Source organism: Hermetia illucens, chromosome 3, assembly GCF_905115235.1.
Source record: "Hermetia illucens chromosome 3, iHerIll2.2.curated.20191125, whole genome shotgun sequence".
Lineage (NCBI taxonomy): Eukaryota > Metazoa > Arthropoda > Insecta > Diptera > Stratiomyidae > Hermetia > Hermetia illucens.
In genome coordinates, this window is record NC_051851.1 from 85832774 (window position 1) to 85849863 (window position 17090).

The window sequence follows — 17090 nt, forward strand, 5'->3', positions numbered from 1 at the left end:
AGAGGGATGTTTAACTTTTCTCCGCGAAAGGGTCTCGAGTGTACTTATGAAGGTGGTACATATAGGGAACCATGGACTACATGGTAGCACTTTTATGCTCTGAATATGGTTTGGCTGCTAAGGGTTGGAATTAACTGTCAAATGAACAAATGCACCCTGTTGCGTTTTTTATAAGTGTTTTCGTGTATTCAACGCAGTGAAGCTTTAAATAGGCAACAGTCGCGACAGTATCATTTGAGGGACCTGCATTTTCCTATAACCTGTCACCGATATAAAATCTTTCACCCTTTCTACACATTCATCTTCATCACTGATAAAATGACAATCCACTGATCGTCTTTCTTGAGGCTCAGATATTGGACGTGACACTAAAGAATCTCCCGGTCGAAAAGGACGTAATGAAATGTGTTGAAATAAAAGCATTTTTAGATAAAAGTTCACTCATTTAATATGGATGCCATAAAAACGTCGACATTCTTTGTTCTTGCCTCCATGTGGGCGTAAGCACTCAGTCGGCAATAGCTTCCTTTTACATTATATAAATTTTATTCAAAAAATAGTTTCATACAAATTCATCTCCATAAAATTTTCAAGCTTCATATTTTGCCTGTAAAACTGATAAATAAAGACTGTATCTGTAAGTAGAATATTGATTGATTCCAAATATTATTTAATTCACCACCTTAAGGCTACGTAAGAACATAAATATTTGGGTCAGTTACATATATTATTATTATTATTAATGGGTCCTGGAAGGCGACAGTGACTATTCAAAAGAGCTATTTACACCCATTCGCTTAACAATTATGACAGGGGAAAAATTCGAAAAGAATGGAGGAAACCCCTTATTTGTCTTTTTTATCACAAAAACATGCAATAATTCCAAGGACATTTATCTGCCTCATTTGCTCCATAAGAAAAAGAACGTCAAAGAAGGGGAGGGGATGTTTATGGCTCCATTTTTTTAAATGGACAGAGAGATGTTCCAACTTCTAAATAAAAAAAATCTAGGAGTACAAAATTGGCAGCAATTAATTTTAAATTCAGAAGGTCTAGTTTAGGTTAATAGAGCAGTATTCCCATTGCGATTGACGAGGAAATCGTAAATTCGAAACTTTTCAAACAGAAGCAATAGAAGCTGGTCTCATCGAGCCCGTGCTCTTCAAACAGTGGTTCCCTATCAATCTTGCACATTTTCCTCGGCTTCAAGTTTCAGCGAAATTAGTTCATCCTAATAAATGCGTACAGTCCAACCCGAAAATAATTTGATTGAAAATTGATAAGCCTGCAGGTGGATTATTTGATCCCACATAACCTCAATTTCGTAGCCTCTATCTTTCACTTTTGTATCTTCATTTAGTAAAATTGTTATTAGCAACATTTTCTGTTCACACTTATGGTCAAAATGCTCTCCTCTTACTCTTCCTAAAAATTCGTAACCAAAATTTAATTACATTTTATCATCATCATCATCAACGGCGCAACAACCAGTATCCGGTCTAGGCCTGTCTTAATAAGGAACTCCAGGCATCCGGGTTTTGCGCCGAGGTCCACCAATTCGATATCCCCAAAAGCTGTCCGGCGTCCTGACCTACGCCATCGCTCCATTTTAGGCAGGGTCTACCTCGTCTTCTTTTTCTACCATAGATATTGCCCTTATAGACTTTCCGGGTAGGATCATCCTCATCCATACGGATAAAGTGACCCGCCCACCGTAACCTGTTGAGCCGGATTTTATCCACAACCGGACGGTCATAATATCGCTCATAGATTTACATTTTATAGTCGACCTTATTTCTACTAACAGCTAAATTGAAATTATTGTGAAATTATTCTGTTATAAAGTTCGTCAGCAACCAGCCAGTCCAACAAATTTTAGTTGGTAGTTGCTGCTAGTGCAGACGTAAGTTTTTGTTTTAAAAGTAAAGGAACGACAATTATAATGAGGATCTGATGGACAATTTACGGAGACCCCAATGACACTTCTGATTCGGCCATTAACACCAGATCTAAGCGAAATTTACAAAAAAGAGCGGATCGAACACAGCTAAGTTATTTGAACATATTTTTCCCAACAACGGAGATTTAGAAGCTTGGGAATGAAGGCTTCACGATTTTGAGTTCAAATAAAAAAGGGTGATGAATTATTTCTCTTGAATATCAAGAAGTTCCTTATTTTGGAGCATTTTAGGAATTCCGAAAGGATTCGATGAGTGTGAACTTTTTTTCAAATCAGGGATCAGAAACACCACGTATTACTTTTCAAAATTTTCCAGGAGCTTGTGGTACCGCCGCAGAATTACGCACTTGTTTGGATTAATTTCTCTCCTTCGCGCTCTACGGGGATAGGCAACTATCAGGGAGAAAATACCAACGTGACGAGAAGGAGTGGCAATGGGGACTTACCCTAAGTCCGGATTTCCTTTGGGATCTGAAACAGAAATTTGAATGAAGAAAAGGAGGCGGGGTTCACTTTTTAGGTCAAAGCGGAATGACAGACAAACAGAGACGTAGGCCAAGTCAGGTTATGAGTGAATTTGAAATGTTAGCGACTCATTCTTATTCCGAACTGCAGATTTATTTTTTTCCATTAATACTCTTGTTTTATTATTATTTTCTTAACGTTATTATCAATTCGTTCTAATTGCTTTGTGTCCCACATTCCCCGCGGAATCCCTTACATGTCCTGGGAGGTATAAGTATATCCTTTCACGACTATATCCTGCAGCTGACTATATCCTTTCATGACGCATAATTTCTTTACTAAAAGAATGGTTGCTATTGCAAAGGACGGCAGTATTACCCGCTCGATGGCAGAATTTGAGGATTGGGTTCGAAACTTGGGCATGTTTGACATTTTCCAAATCGTTTCTCGTCCACAACAATATTACGAATGCATATGCCAGTGAAGGGGTAGTGAACACATTCAATGCGCTTATTTGGTTCTTCAACAAGAAATGGGATTTCAGCACAAGCTTCACTTTTCGCAGAAACTCGGGCAGTAGATTTTTTTTCAAATTATTAATCCGGTCATGGATTTCCCGCAAAATCTCAGGATATTTATGTTATTGCTTAGATGAGTATGTCACTAGTGCTACATATATCCGGCATACGGCTCGTGATAAACTTTGTGAATGGCTTGAATTCGAAGCCACATTAAATTTACATGAATTGTACGACGTTCGCCTGGCGATAAACTCTTTTGATTGAAGGTCTCTCCTCTCTATCTTTCTTCGAAACTGCCTATCCATACATTAAATTTGAAAGTCATAAAGCTTCGTGAAAACCTTGCAGACCGTACCCTAACTTAACTAACATATAGAATCATTCATGTCTTTTTTGCCGTCCGTTTTGGGCTCGCTTTTCATGAAAATATAGCATTTTCTCTGGGTTATCAAACCTATCCCAATCCGCACCAAAACGATGTGATTTTTGTAAAGTACGTGAACGAGTAAGTTAGATTAATTAACGTGGACCTTCCAAAAACATGTGACACCCCTTCACGATTCTACACGATCATGTACGGTACAGACAACACAAGAACGCAGTAACAAAACTGGGCAAAGCGCATCCTCTCTATATGATTCCGATCTTACCCGTTTAGCTGAAAGTCTGAACTTCCTTAAGGGGTTTTAATTAGAAAAAGGAGAAGTGAAGCTACATCACGTACGAATATGGCTTGGAAACAAGCCAACAGAATTTTATGCCAAGCGGTTAAATAAGCTAAGGGAACGACCTGAGAAACCTATAAATGCGCTGAAAAATAGCTAAAATGCTCTTTTGATCAAATATATCGTTAATGTACCTCTATTTTGTTTCGTTAGTTATCGACTGGCTCTTGAATGTATAATGAACAAGCACAAACAGGAAATTTCAGAAGACGATGCAAAAAGATAGAAGTACTCTATCGAAACACCGATCTTGAGTAGATTGAAAAAAAAGGAAAAGCGTTATATGTTTTCAGTCCGCGATTTTGTGGAGTATGATATATTGCATCCACAGTGTCCCTTTTCGTATTGTTATTTTATTTCTGTTTTGATTTTTAACGAGACTCAATCTCACACTTAATTTTATGCAAGTGTGCTGTTATGGCAGCGGGACAGCACAAAGACGAACACCAACATCCATGACTAACCAGGACTCGAACTAGGTGCAACGAAAGGAAGAAGCTAACACTCACAAAATCGAGCATGGTGTTGATAACCTATCATTATTTGGTGTTTACACCTTATAAATGAATGACCATGATCATGCCAAGGAAAGATGTGTCCCGGGTTTGATTGCAGCTGCGGTCATGGATATTAGTGTTTTGCTCTGTTCTTGTACTTCTGCTGTAAATGTAAAAGCCGCATGATTATCATAAAAAATTGAAGCTGGTCGCCACGGTTATCTAAAGGAAGGCACAAGGGAGACCCAGTTTAAAAGCAGGTAGTAATAGGAGTAAGAGTAAAATAAATTCTTTTGGGTATTCATTTTCGAAATATATCTTCACGAGCTGCATCTAGAACGACAAACTCTCTTTCAGAAAAAAATAGCTGATAAAAGCTTTGCACTTCATGTAATCTGGAAGCTAACAAAGCTATACGAGGGACGCGTAAGGTACTTAACGATGACTCATCATCTCGGTATAGATAACACTAACTGCGTAGTTCATTGTTAATAGAATTAATGCCCCCTTTCAACTTGCTTCAGTAGCTGTTGTGCGTAGAACAAACAAAACCAGTATGTCAACGCTAGCTGGGGTTAGTTTGGTTCACCGCGCTATGATTGAATAGTCGAAAAAATAGTAGCAGAACAACTACAAAATCACAAAAAATCAAGTGGAGAGATTTTAAATGAACATTTAGGTGTTAAATAAATAGGGCTGCCTGGGTACTAAGGACGCTCACTCCGCTCGACAGGCAGCGACGATTAAAATTTGTTGGGGTTGTTTCAGAATGACTTGGACGAAAGTTGCATTGTGAGTGTTGATGAAATCTGGATTCTTTAATATCGATCGGGAGAAACGCCACCCAAGGAATTCAGAGTTGAAAAGTCGACATCGGAAATTATCGCTATCATTTTTGGAGATAGCCAGGTATGTTTATCAATTGGTTAGTTGCCCTCAGGACTTCAGGGGACGGCCAGTACTATGCCAATTTATTAGATCAAGCTCGTGAGAGAGTTGCGCAGAAAAGACGTAGCAAGCGTTAGCGCGGGGTTATATTTCTACAAGATAGCGCGCACGTTCGCACTGCTCGGGTTACGTAAAGTGCCTCAGGAGCAACGGGATTTACAGAAATTTACCACTCACCCATAGTGACTTTTTCATTCTCTCAAATATAAAAAATAAGTTGCTAGGATGAAGATTTTCGTGCGAGAGTGACACCGAGGCGGTTGTACAAAACCATTTGGAATAAAAATATTTTTCAAACGCCCCAAGAATTATATTCGCCATTTGAAAGGAATTACATTGAAAAATAGAAAATATAAATCCATATTTTTCATTCATGCCTAAGGTATTTAGGGCCACAGACTTATCAGCGGCCTCTCATATGCCTTTTGTTCACACATTTGTGGGGTTGACGTAGGAGGTTGACATAGCCTTGTTTGATTTTCTACAAGTCTTTGGTTCAGTTTCATTATCGTCATACTTAAAGCCTTGCAAGTAATAGACCTTCAATAGCGGAATAGCACAAAGATGAGCACAAACGTCTATGACAAACCAACATGGCTCACTTGACAAATGCCTTGGACTGTTTTTTTTCAAGTGAACATTTTAGCGTAAAAAGAAAATTTTATATAAATTTTGTGTTTCCAACTTGAAAAGTTTCTAAATGAATTTTCTCGTTTTGCGGTTAATATCCAAACATTGAATCAATTTACATTTGTTTCAATCACTTTCCACTTTTTTCTGCACCATCCATTTTAACGTTTACTGCAAGTTTTTTAACGAAATTAAACATAAGAATATATGTATGTGTACAGTTTTTATAGATTATTACAGAGTAGGTCAACTATTCTTTCCATCTTCCTTCCCATTTTAGTAATCATCCACACTTGCCCAGAAAAATTACATAAAAATATTTCACATGTGAGAAGCTATAGCTTTCGAAGTTCGGCTGTGGGAATTTCAGTCTGCACTAGCTCACACGCTCCTCAACATCACGAATAACTAGAAGTGACGTTCAAAATTCAGAAATTGAAATTATTCTCCTCGGAAGCAGTTCACTGATCTGGAACTAATGCCATCATTGCTATTGGTTGCTGACCTAATTCAATGCTTCGATCATATCAATATAGACAGCAAAATTTCAGAGCAACCTGACATAAATGTTCCAGTGGGAGAATCTAGAAATCCTGCTCGGCATTCTAGCAATGTTTAATTTGCATTTAGGGACTTAACTGGTGTAATTGGAATGGGATAGAAATAGGTTGGCGACTTGAGTGCTGATTTCTTGTAATTATTTAGTCCAAGTCTTTACAGGGAATCCAATTCGAAATATCTCGAAGTCGGATAAATAAAAGATTTCGCTCAATGGCATTGGGTAACGCACATTTATAGATATCATTGCATTTTCCGAAAAACTGAGCATAGGGGAAAATTCCCAGGGAAATCCCTCTCCACCAAACTACAAAATTTAAACTTTAAAAGACATGAAAAATGTGGATGGAAAAGTATCGCGTTTTATCGATTATCGTATTAAATAATCATTACCCCAGGTCACGGACTGACAGCGGCCTATACCCAGGATCGGGAAAAATTCTCACTTGAACAACTTATCGATATCCCGAAAAACCATTGACCCGAAATTCAGTCCTACACGGAAGTATTCTCGCTCATGTTTTAATTTAGAGGTTGACTTCCCCCCAGGGTGCGACAAAGCGGCGAAGTCGAGGGGCGGTGATATGCATAAAGCCCCGCGATTAAATTAAGCAGAAATGGCAGAAGAAGTGTATTAAAACGTTTTTGTGTACATAACTTTTGAGCAGACAACAAGCAGTACCAGATTGAGTAAATAAGAGGCAAAAACGCGTACATAAGCGCATCTTCGTTCCGTGATAAAAATCTGTGCGGATACGACTCTTTACAGTAGTGTGGTTAAGTATGTATAAATTTTCCACCGTTTTTTCTTCCTTGTCGTCTGCTCTTCCACTCCGTTCGACGCCCCGCAGCCAATCCCATAAATTATTACAGCATAATTCTTGTGCCTTATCCAGATTTATATATCCATATTTGGCATAAATCGACTCGCATCCGAAGTTAAAGCCAGAAAACGCGTCGTTATGAAAACTACAGGCACATTGTATCAACAGAAAAGAGCAGAACGAAGGATAATGTCCTCGAGCCATTCATTGCAAAATGATCTAGGAAATTTTCTCTCTTTCTCGGATATGTATGTATATTGCATGGCACTCGATAAGAGACATAACCAACGGACAGACAGATAGTGAAATCTGAAAGCAAGGACTCTAAAGATCTATTGAATTCAATGCGAAAAAGATATCCATCCTGCTTTCAAAGGAAGGACATTGCGACGACACAAAAATGAGATGTTAAAGAAGTGGTCGAGAGGCTCTTCAGGAAAACCATCCAAACCACAAGGCAAATTTATTATTATCACACTATCAGAGTTCCATGGCTGAATATGGACGGCAAAACGGTCGTTTGCAAAGAATGTTACATTATTATGGGGTTTTGCGGAAGACACTCTTGAAAATGGCTATCCCTTCATCAGGATGGTGTTGCGGTCCATGCCTATAAGGTGTTTAGTTTAGACCTATGTAGTTGGAGTTCATTTCTGATTTGAGTTCCGGTGGATGCGAACTAGCCATGGTTTTATATATGCGAAATAAAATGATTTTCTGGCGAATTCAGGCTTGATAGGGATGTGCATTTTAGCCTTTCTGAAACGTCTACGCAAAAGGTCTCCTACTCCGAATGCAAGACTAGTTGAAACTGGGACGCATTTCAAATTTTAACTACTTCCAATCGTTAGCACCCTTTATATAAGGATCTAAGTTCATTTATCTTCAGCTGTCAGCTTCAGTACTTTAAATTCATAAGAAATGTTTCGAAGGATTTCAATTTTCAAAAGTTTGCTTCTATTTTTCAGGGTCGAAAGGCTACGTCGCTTGAGAGAACTTGTGCCAGAGAAACCCCTACAGTCGAATACAGAACTATCCCAGCCAAGTGGGATAAAAGATCGAAATTGGAACCCATCGATGTGCCACCGGTGAACACTGATTTCAAAGCAACCCAAATTCTTATGCCTCACGGGCTTTTTAAAACCCTCGTGCACCCACCCACCTTGAAAAAATAATTATCTCTAAAAAATGCCATACCTTGCTTCGGGGTCGAGCACAACTGTTGAGGACTTTGTTGTTGTGATTGAATCTGATATTGTTGACTGTGAGTTTGTTGTTGTTGCTGTTGTAAGTGATGCGATTGTGATTGCTGCTGTTGTTGTTGCTGTTGCTGCTGCGAATGTGATTGCTGCAAATGCGACTGATGTATTGCCAACAATTTTGTTTCGTATGGTTTATGCGGTGCCCCCACAGTTAATGGCTGACTACTTAAGGCCATTGTTGGTGCGGGCATCATTAAAGTCGGCATAGCCAACATTGTGAAATGACGATTCGAAAAGATATTGTTGAAACACGATTTAAGGGTCGATCGACGAAGTCAAGATAATCCGCAACCAACACTTGAATACGCGACTTTCCCTACTTTGATAATTTCCGTCGAAAATAACTCAACAAATTGATATTTTCCCAACGAGGAGCACTGTACGGTATTCCCGATTAATTCTATTCTGTTTTCCGAATATGATTTACTTTGTCAAATACCGTAACAAACGTTTCACAAATAAATTCTGTACAAGGAAGTTAGGATTATCTAATTTTCATCGAGAACATCTGAATAACAAATTTTTCAATTCAATTTCCTTGATTTCGGATATGTTTTCCACTCACAACTGCTTCCTCTTCAATTAATTCGGAACAATGCAAACCACGGAAATTCCACCTCAAAAATTATATACTCTGCTGGGCACTATTCAGATTTTGATTTTAATTAATTACTCGTTCGATTTCTAACAACTTTTAATACAACAATTTGTGTGTTTTACTCTTTCCTATTTTGTATTGCATATTTTATTTTAGTCACAAAATTGGATGAAATTTCAGGTAGTTCGTATTTTTCTAAGTGAGCTGCAGATGTTTTAACTTAGATAAAAGGACGCCGTTCCGCTCAGCTACTTCAGAAAACTAACTATCACAAAATCGAGTTCACCAAGTTATAACGTATATTTCTTTATTATATGCACAGTTGCAGTTGGCAAACAAAACTGACGAATTTCAATAAAAATACTGTTTTTCCACTGTTTCTTCGTTTTTCAAAGATAAAAATAAATAAAATTGGAGCAGTAGGTACGTTTGGACTATATTCTCCTTTTTGCACTATGTACTTATTTTTCTCTTGTTTTTGTTTCTATACAACTTTTTTTCTTAACAATACGACAACAAATATGCTACCATTGAGAAGACAAAATCTTAACTGAAACGATTTCGCAGCTTTCATGTTCTATGTAGGGGGTTAAGTGATTTTTGAAAGGATTCGATAGTAGGAAGTGGAAAACACTTTCCATACTTTCTCACATGTTCATACATATGACGATGCAGCGCATGTTTTCAGCCCAACAATCGACCCCAACTTTCCCCATGCGGTGTTATCCTGCTCGGAGTTTTGTTTGGCATGTCCTTTACTTTTCGGGAATTTTCGCGCTCTTCTCCACTTTGCAATTCATTCTGAAATATTTGCCGGCTTTAAGGGGACACCGTGCTGTTATTTCTGTCCTGCATTCAGGCTGTATGAGCTTCTCCGCTGTGGTGGATTTCTCCTGAAGGAATGGAGGGATGGAAGGGATAATTTTATTCATTGGCTCCACGAGTTCATTCTATGAATGGATTTGAGCTTTTCTGGTCGACCCGTCGTTATCCTTATACACAACACATTTCTGAACGCAATGAGAGGAATTGCTGTTATGATGCCGCACTCAGAGTTTCGTAAATATGCGAGGTTCATCATATACAAATCGTAAATATATAATGAAAACCTTCTAGGGATGTTTTATATAATTTTAGTGTTAGACTTCATTAGGAAAAATTCTTGGTCATACTATTCAAAAATTTCTAAAAGAAGAAACTATCGCTAAGCGAAATCTAATGAATTCGTTATGCAACCTCGAGACAAAATAGGCCTCAACATTTTAACGAAGTGATTCTCTGTTGCATAATTTTCTTGGTGAAGTTCATTCTGCGGCCGATACATGAGATAATCAGTTTCTGTAATATGCGTGGAACTGTATAAACGACACAAATCAAAGTATTTTATTGAAGTCTTTCCAAGGGTCTTTCAAATGTCATGGTTTCCAAAAATCTATTTTTTGTTTATACATATTTTAAAAGCAGAATATTTTGGGACTATACTGTAGAAATTTTGGACTGAGATTTCAAATATTTACCAAATTGCAGCAAATAGAAGACACGCGGCATATTGATGGGACCACGAAACAAAAATGTTGAACCTATTGAGATGAAACTTTTACACATTATTCCAGACATTTATAGTTCTGGTCCAAGCCTCGCCTAAAGTGTGATATGTGCTTCCCACCAGCTACCCACATTCTTTTGGAGAAATACACTTTGGCCCCAGGAACAATAAATTAGAAAATTTAGGAAATCAGGATGCCAGTAAAATAAAAAAATAACAAAATACCAATAACAATATGCAACAAGTCGAGAAACTGGAAGCTGGACGCTTTAGGTATGAAAGATTTTGTGTATTTCTTTTATAAAGACATTTGAGTATGAATTTGTCCCATTGGTACGTAATACGTACTATACGCATATATTATGTGAGAATATTAACTTTTGGGTAATATTGACATTCAAAATATTAAATTTCCAAAGAAGTGACACCTTTGATCTACTATAGCTTTGTTAGTAATAATGCGATTTCCACCAAACTTGGTAGGAACATGCTACATTTCATAGTCTATATTGTTGCATTTCGTGGTTCTAGGATGAACTTAAGGGGATTTTTGCACTCAATTACTGAAAACTATAGTAAAATACTATTATTAACTTTATTTGAAGGGATATCGGCATAGAAGGTATTTCGGAGCCTAGGCACCACATAGTAGCCTCTTGACGTTTTTGCAGATTTTTTGGTTGGGCAATTTTTGAGAATGGCCCCGTTAAATAAATGATCACTTTCCAACAAATTTCCAAAATAAAACCAGCCTCGGAAAGTAAAAACCGAGACCTTTCATTTGGTACTATGGCTATATTTGGTGAAAAAAAAATTACACTCCCCTTTTGCATATATGGGGACCCCACTCAAGCTCACTGTATGCGTGAGCGTTCACAGTTTCCACCGTTCCATCCAATTTGGTGTCAATCGCTGGTACAGCCTCCGAGAAAAATTGCGTGTGATGGACAGACAGTAAACCGATAATCAATATTATTTATTAATATTATATATTAATATTGAAGGATTACAGTTTTCGTTATTGTCAAACAAAAAATCTAAAAAGAGGTTGAAATATCGGGCCTCACATAGGAAAGCCCCCTTAAATTTTTAAGGAGATTTATTAATTTGATTCAGCGATCAGGAGCAAATTTAAAGGGAACCCATATTAGGGGGTTATCAGAATCGAAATTCTTTTTTCGTTTTAGATAACGATCTGACCGTAGTTATCCCAGAATACGTAGGATAAATTTCGAAGCAGAATTGGTGTTGCTTTAGATTTAATGAAGGTAGAATCGAGCGATTGCTGGTTACAGGTTCAGGTTTGAACGCTCAGAAGGTTGTCGTTTCATCTTTTTACTAGATTTTGCAGCATTATAGAAATAGCTCATTCATAATTACTTGGCTTCAATTAAAAATAAGAAATATTGTCGTATCCGAAAGGTCTCTTTTGAAATATTTTTTTCTTAACGCGTTTTTCTCAAAATCAGGTTTTTCACATATACAGAAATTTTAACTCAAAGAGTAATAAACCGATTATGTTTTCTAGCCTTAGTCCCAAGCAGGCTCGGTTTGTCGTGATTGGTTGCATCATCAGGGGGCTGATCTGGATGCAGTTGCGAGGTTCTCAAATCCCCATCAAGTCACCGTTTGCCTTTTGGTCGCTTGCCATCATCTTCAATGTTCACTATCTTTGTCGACAACTGCGACATTTACAATAATTTTTCGGCTGTTAAAAAGCTGAAAGACAAACAAGTTGAGAAATAAAAAGATGGCCGCTTAGGGTATCAAACATTTTGTGTTTCTCTTATGAGAGAACCTTCAAGGTATATTGTCCAATCCCCCCCTACTTTTACACACAGTTGCGAAAAAATAGCAGTGTCGGCTTGACGTTTATTTTAATTGTAATATTTTTACTACCAAGTATTTATTTTTGTTTCCAATTGTACGAGATTTATATTGAGTGTCTACTACACAGCTGAAAAGTGTAAGCAATCAATCAAACGGTTTCTAGGAAATAGCATTTTAAATGGTCACGTTTGATTTTCCGGGCGAAGAAAATAATAGAGTTGTGTTGCTGTTTAAATTTATATTTCGTCCATAAAATATATTCTTAATGAAAAAGTAAGTATGTTTCATTGATTTTGATTAGCTTTGAATCAAAAAATGTTGTTATTAATACAAGGGTGGGACGTGGAAACGACTGCATGAAGAAACATGATTAAGCGAAAAAAAGTACTAGGAAATCCAATGTCCTTTGCAGTGTTCAGCGAACAGGATTGCAAATGCACCCAAATTCGAAAGTAAGTCTGAGACCCGAGATAGGAAGCAAGCAAAGTTCCCTTTGTTAGTGAGGCGGCTATGTTTCAAATTGTTCGCCGGTGATTAAGAAAGGACAATAATCCCTCTGCTCAGTAAAAGGCAAGTAATGGCACGTTTACAGTTCGCCAAAACCCGCTTAAGTTGGGAGACCGAGAAATAAAGAAACATTTTAGAATCACATGAGTCCAAGATTGTTTTGTATGGTGGCGAAAACACCAGCCCACCACCACCAGCCTTACACCAGTGACGAAATGCTAATAATGTGCGTCTTTAAGGAAGACAACGACCCAAAACACACGAACAGAAAAGCAAGGAAGTGGTTCAAGGACAGTAGGGTGGAGGTGTTGAAGTGACCAGCGCAATCGCCAGACCGCTGAAGAGGGTCTCTAAATTTTTTCCCAGCGAGCATTCTTTTGGAGTCTGAGAACAGGAAAAATTCGTTGCAGGCCGAATGTGGAGCACACAGTGGATACGGAAGCATTTTGAAGCCCAATTCATGCAATTTTTCGATTTGCGACACGGTGCATTGTCTTGATGAAACAGCACTTTCTTTTTCTTCAAATGGGGCCGTTTTTCCACGATTGTTGCCTCGCTTAAAATGTTCTATCCCACAAACTAATAGTTCGAAAATATGCAAAAGTATACTCGTCTGAATTGAATACTACCCGTATATCATATCACATATGCACCAAGTTACAAAAAAAGTAGCGCACGTCTTATAAATCAGTTTTTCTGGACCGTCTTGCACAGGTCGCAGATTAGAGGGAAATGTGTCGACTGTGCGATATATCTTTGCTTCAGTTTTTGATGAGACAGGAAGTTTTGAAATAGTCCTCAGTTCGCTATCTGTGAACCACAAACGTGGAAGTATGTTGCTTCCCAACTAAACCGGACCACAATCAAGTGGACGGCGTACATGGGGCTCCTTCAATTCTTAAACAAAAATATTATTCTGAATCGCCCTACGGTGGGACAAACAATTTCGACTACGAAAGCACTCGTGTTTGAACGCAGTGGAATGATGGCAGACACCGTGACTCCAGCTACTTCCTGTCTCGGCGGTGGGGATTCGCACAATATTTAATAAATAAAGTTGATATTTAATTCTTATTGAAATAAATATATAACAAATAAAGTAATGTTTTTACAGATATGAGTGTTGGCTCAGTGCGCCACGCGTGTTCACACAATTAATCTTGACAACCGTCGATAAGCTCACAATCGCCTGAGATGATACTTCTGAAAGATATTTCTGCGCCTTTTTGTGCCGAGACCTTCTGGCAATCATAATTACGCACCATGGAATGCAGTTTGAGTTCACCCTTTTCTCAGAGTTAGGCAAACTCCTGGACCTTAAACGCCACTATCCAACGGGATGAAAAATGATGCAGGACGCTGCAAGCCAATATGATGGCCTAAGACGGCCGTTCTGGGTTCTACCACGGGTCTTTCTTGGCTTCCGGACAGCCAATTGCGAGGAACTCATTGCAAGCCTCGCGCAGTCGGTATGTGGGGAGAACCTATTGACATTGTACTCAACGTTAGGCCGAAGTATAATACCGACGAGTTGCTGCGTCTGCTCATGCAGTACGGAAGCTGAAGCAGCTGCCAGCAACTATGCGGGAAATGTGGCAGAAGTGCCCAAAGATTTCGACTACTGACTAGAACGGCCGCCTCCTGGACCACTTTTCGAGGTCTCGTACAAGGTTCTATTATAGATTTGCGTAAAAGTAGCTACGGTTCGGACCAGAATGCGTGTCATTGGACTACTGTGGGACATCTTGTTTCGGCTTCCTTCAGCTGATGGCAGCTTAATGGGGGTAATCGCTTTCGTCGTTGATTTTATGTATTGTAAATGACTAAAAGTCATTATTTTGAGTAGCAAAAATTCTGGTTCAGGCAGTGGTTCATTTATAACTGATGTCCTCGAACGATATTCATTGGTAATATTGCTTTCTTGATCTGGCGTTGATGGGGCAACTGTCTAGACGTTAACATTTTCTTCATGAATGACCTGAGGCTAGGACGATTGATGTCACGTCAGCACGATTATCACAGGTTGACACATGGTTGGTGACACTCGTGCTAGATTGTAATAATTCGATTGACAATTGATCGTTACGTCCTTCGACCTTTTTCGTTGTTTCAATAAGCAATACCGGGCTACTCAATTTCGATCGTGACAGAGATACTGTTTTCAATGCGACTATAGTTTTAGAATTTAAGTAAGCAAACTAGGTTGAACCATTTTTGTTTTAATTCGGAAGGTAAACAATAGCGACGTGTGCCTGACTTGATGCAGAATTCATGTAACTTAATGCGTTGTTGGACGCAGCGCAGCGATGTTAAGCGATACATACTGATGTTTTCGCAAGAGGGGTAGTTGTTGTTGTTGCTAGGATCCACCTGGTGGTGCCTCATCATCTCTTTATAAATGGGGCAACCGATCTAATGCTAAAGCTAAAGCTAATGAGATATTCAATAAGTGTTGTATTTCATTATGTTTAAGTGATATCGAATGATAAACTGCTTGATGTTTTGAAAATGTTGCAAACCTGCTTGACACCGAACTAGATTTGGTCCTGCTGGTATAGATATTAACTCTTCGAATCATCTGTCCCAGTGAAAAGTTTGTGAACATAGAAATTTCGTTTTGTTATTTCTACTTTTTCTGAAATGATAATTTTCTCGATATCTAGTGCTCCTTTTATCGTCCGGATGGCTAAGAATGGAGAGTACGTCTTTGCAGATGTCACAGTTGTAACCTTAAATGTCGACTAGTTTCATTGGGAAGGCTCTGTTTGATGTATGTACCTTGACTTGCCCGTACATTTTAGCAAACCTATATATGTTTTCGACAATGGATCATAATGTTGGTTTGCAGCTGATCTCGAACATCATCCCCAGTGGTATATCATGCAATGATTTTCCGCCAAGTGATCTCTTAGATGCATTGAAAATCACGCCAAGTTTGGCGGTTGAGCTAATATTATTGCTGCCTTCATGAGGTAAGTAATATCATCAAATTTATGTTGGTGACGCACCCTGTATGTTTGCAATAATAACAGTGGGACAAATGGAGGTAACAAAAAAACTAAAATACAATTCCATGCATTTCTAAAGTGCTGAGAAGTTCGTGATGAATGGGGATGAATTACTGCTAGAAGGATGAATCTAATGCAGCTATTTCTAGGATTTGCAGCGAATATTTTAGGGTTGATTTATTTTGCGCAACTTTAAATTTAAATTATGCAGGATGTCAAAAATATTTATGCAAATGAAATGTGAGTATGGATTAGATAAAATATAGTGGGTACGAACTTCAATTAGACTCATCTTATTTTCCACTATTTTCTAATTTGAAGATGGAAGCCCCTCTTGAGTCGTATGAATGAATATAAAAATCAATTAAAAGGCGATATTAAAATAGTATTTTGTTTCTTTTTCTGCGCGGGACATTCTAATGAAAGGCGTATCAAAAGTCAAAATGTTGTGACATCATTGCATCTAATCTTCTTTTTCCTCAGTCTCTGACCCGTTCGCAAGCGGGGTCGGCTACTGCATCTACTCGAATATGCTGAATTAAATAAGGTTATTTTGCTGCGAAAGGGAGAAGCGGCTAGAGAAGAGAATCAGCCTAACGATAGTTCAGCAGATTTTGTGAAAGTATGAATATTTTGAAAAAAGTTCCAAAAAGAATAGCTTATTTTATTTATTTATTTTCTTCATTTTCTGATTAAGGAGTAAAGAATAAATTGACAATGAACATCTAAAGGAACCTTTGGAGACTGAATTTGATACATGTATCCGGAAAGATAAACTAAAGAAAGCAAGAATGGGAAGGTAAATTCAAAAACTGAATTCAAAAGGAAATTTCCTTTCTTTGTAACTTTTTTATTTGATTTCTGATCAGTGGCTATTTGCAAATATAATTTTGCTTCTCCTGGATAAAGGGAGGTTATCGCCAAACTTCCATTCCATTCCATTTTCAGCCTTTTATACAAAAAAAGCTATTATAGAATATATTTGACAGAAAACCCAGCATGAATTGAAAATGTTTGTAAAGATTCTTGGCTTGTTTTCAGCGAAAAAAAAAACAAAGAAAAAATGTAATGCCGAATAAGAATTTATATTCCCCATACACTGATATTTCGAGGACCAGTTTTCTTCTTGAGTGTGGTTTAGTTTTAGTTGAGACTAAAACTCATTGAAAGTGCCACTTCAAAATTTTCATTTGATATCAAACACGGGTAGT

General features: G+C 38.0%; 1 protein-coding gene across 4 annotated transcripts in view; it reads right to left on the bottom strand.

Moving 5' to 3' along the window:
• Positions 1–17090, bottom strand: part of LOC119650737 (nucleolysin TIAR-like) — a 360280-nt gene that overhangs the window by 102316 nt on the left and 240874 nt on the right. The window contains exon 1 of one of the 4 annotated variants that reach the window (XM_038053799.1): positions 8326–9547. The exons of 2 other annotated variants lie outside the window; for them this stretch is intronic. In XM_038053799.1, the coding sequence (XP_037909727.1) occupies positions 8326–8605 (280 nt within the window). In that variant the 5' untranslated portion in view covers positions 8606–9547. Of the gene's footprint in view, positions 1–8325; positions 9548–17090 lie in introns of those variants that run through there. One more of the 4 variants, XM_038053798.1, reaches the window with a different exon arrangement.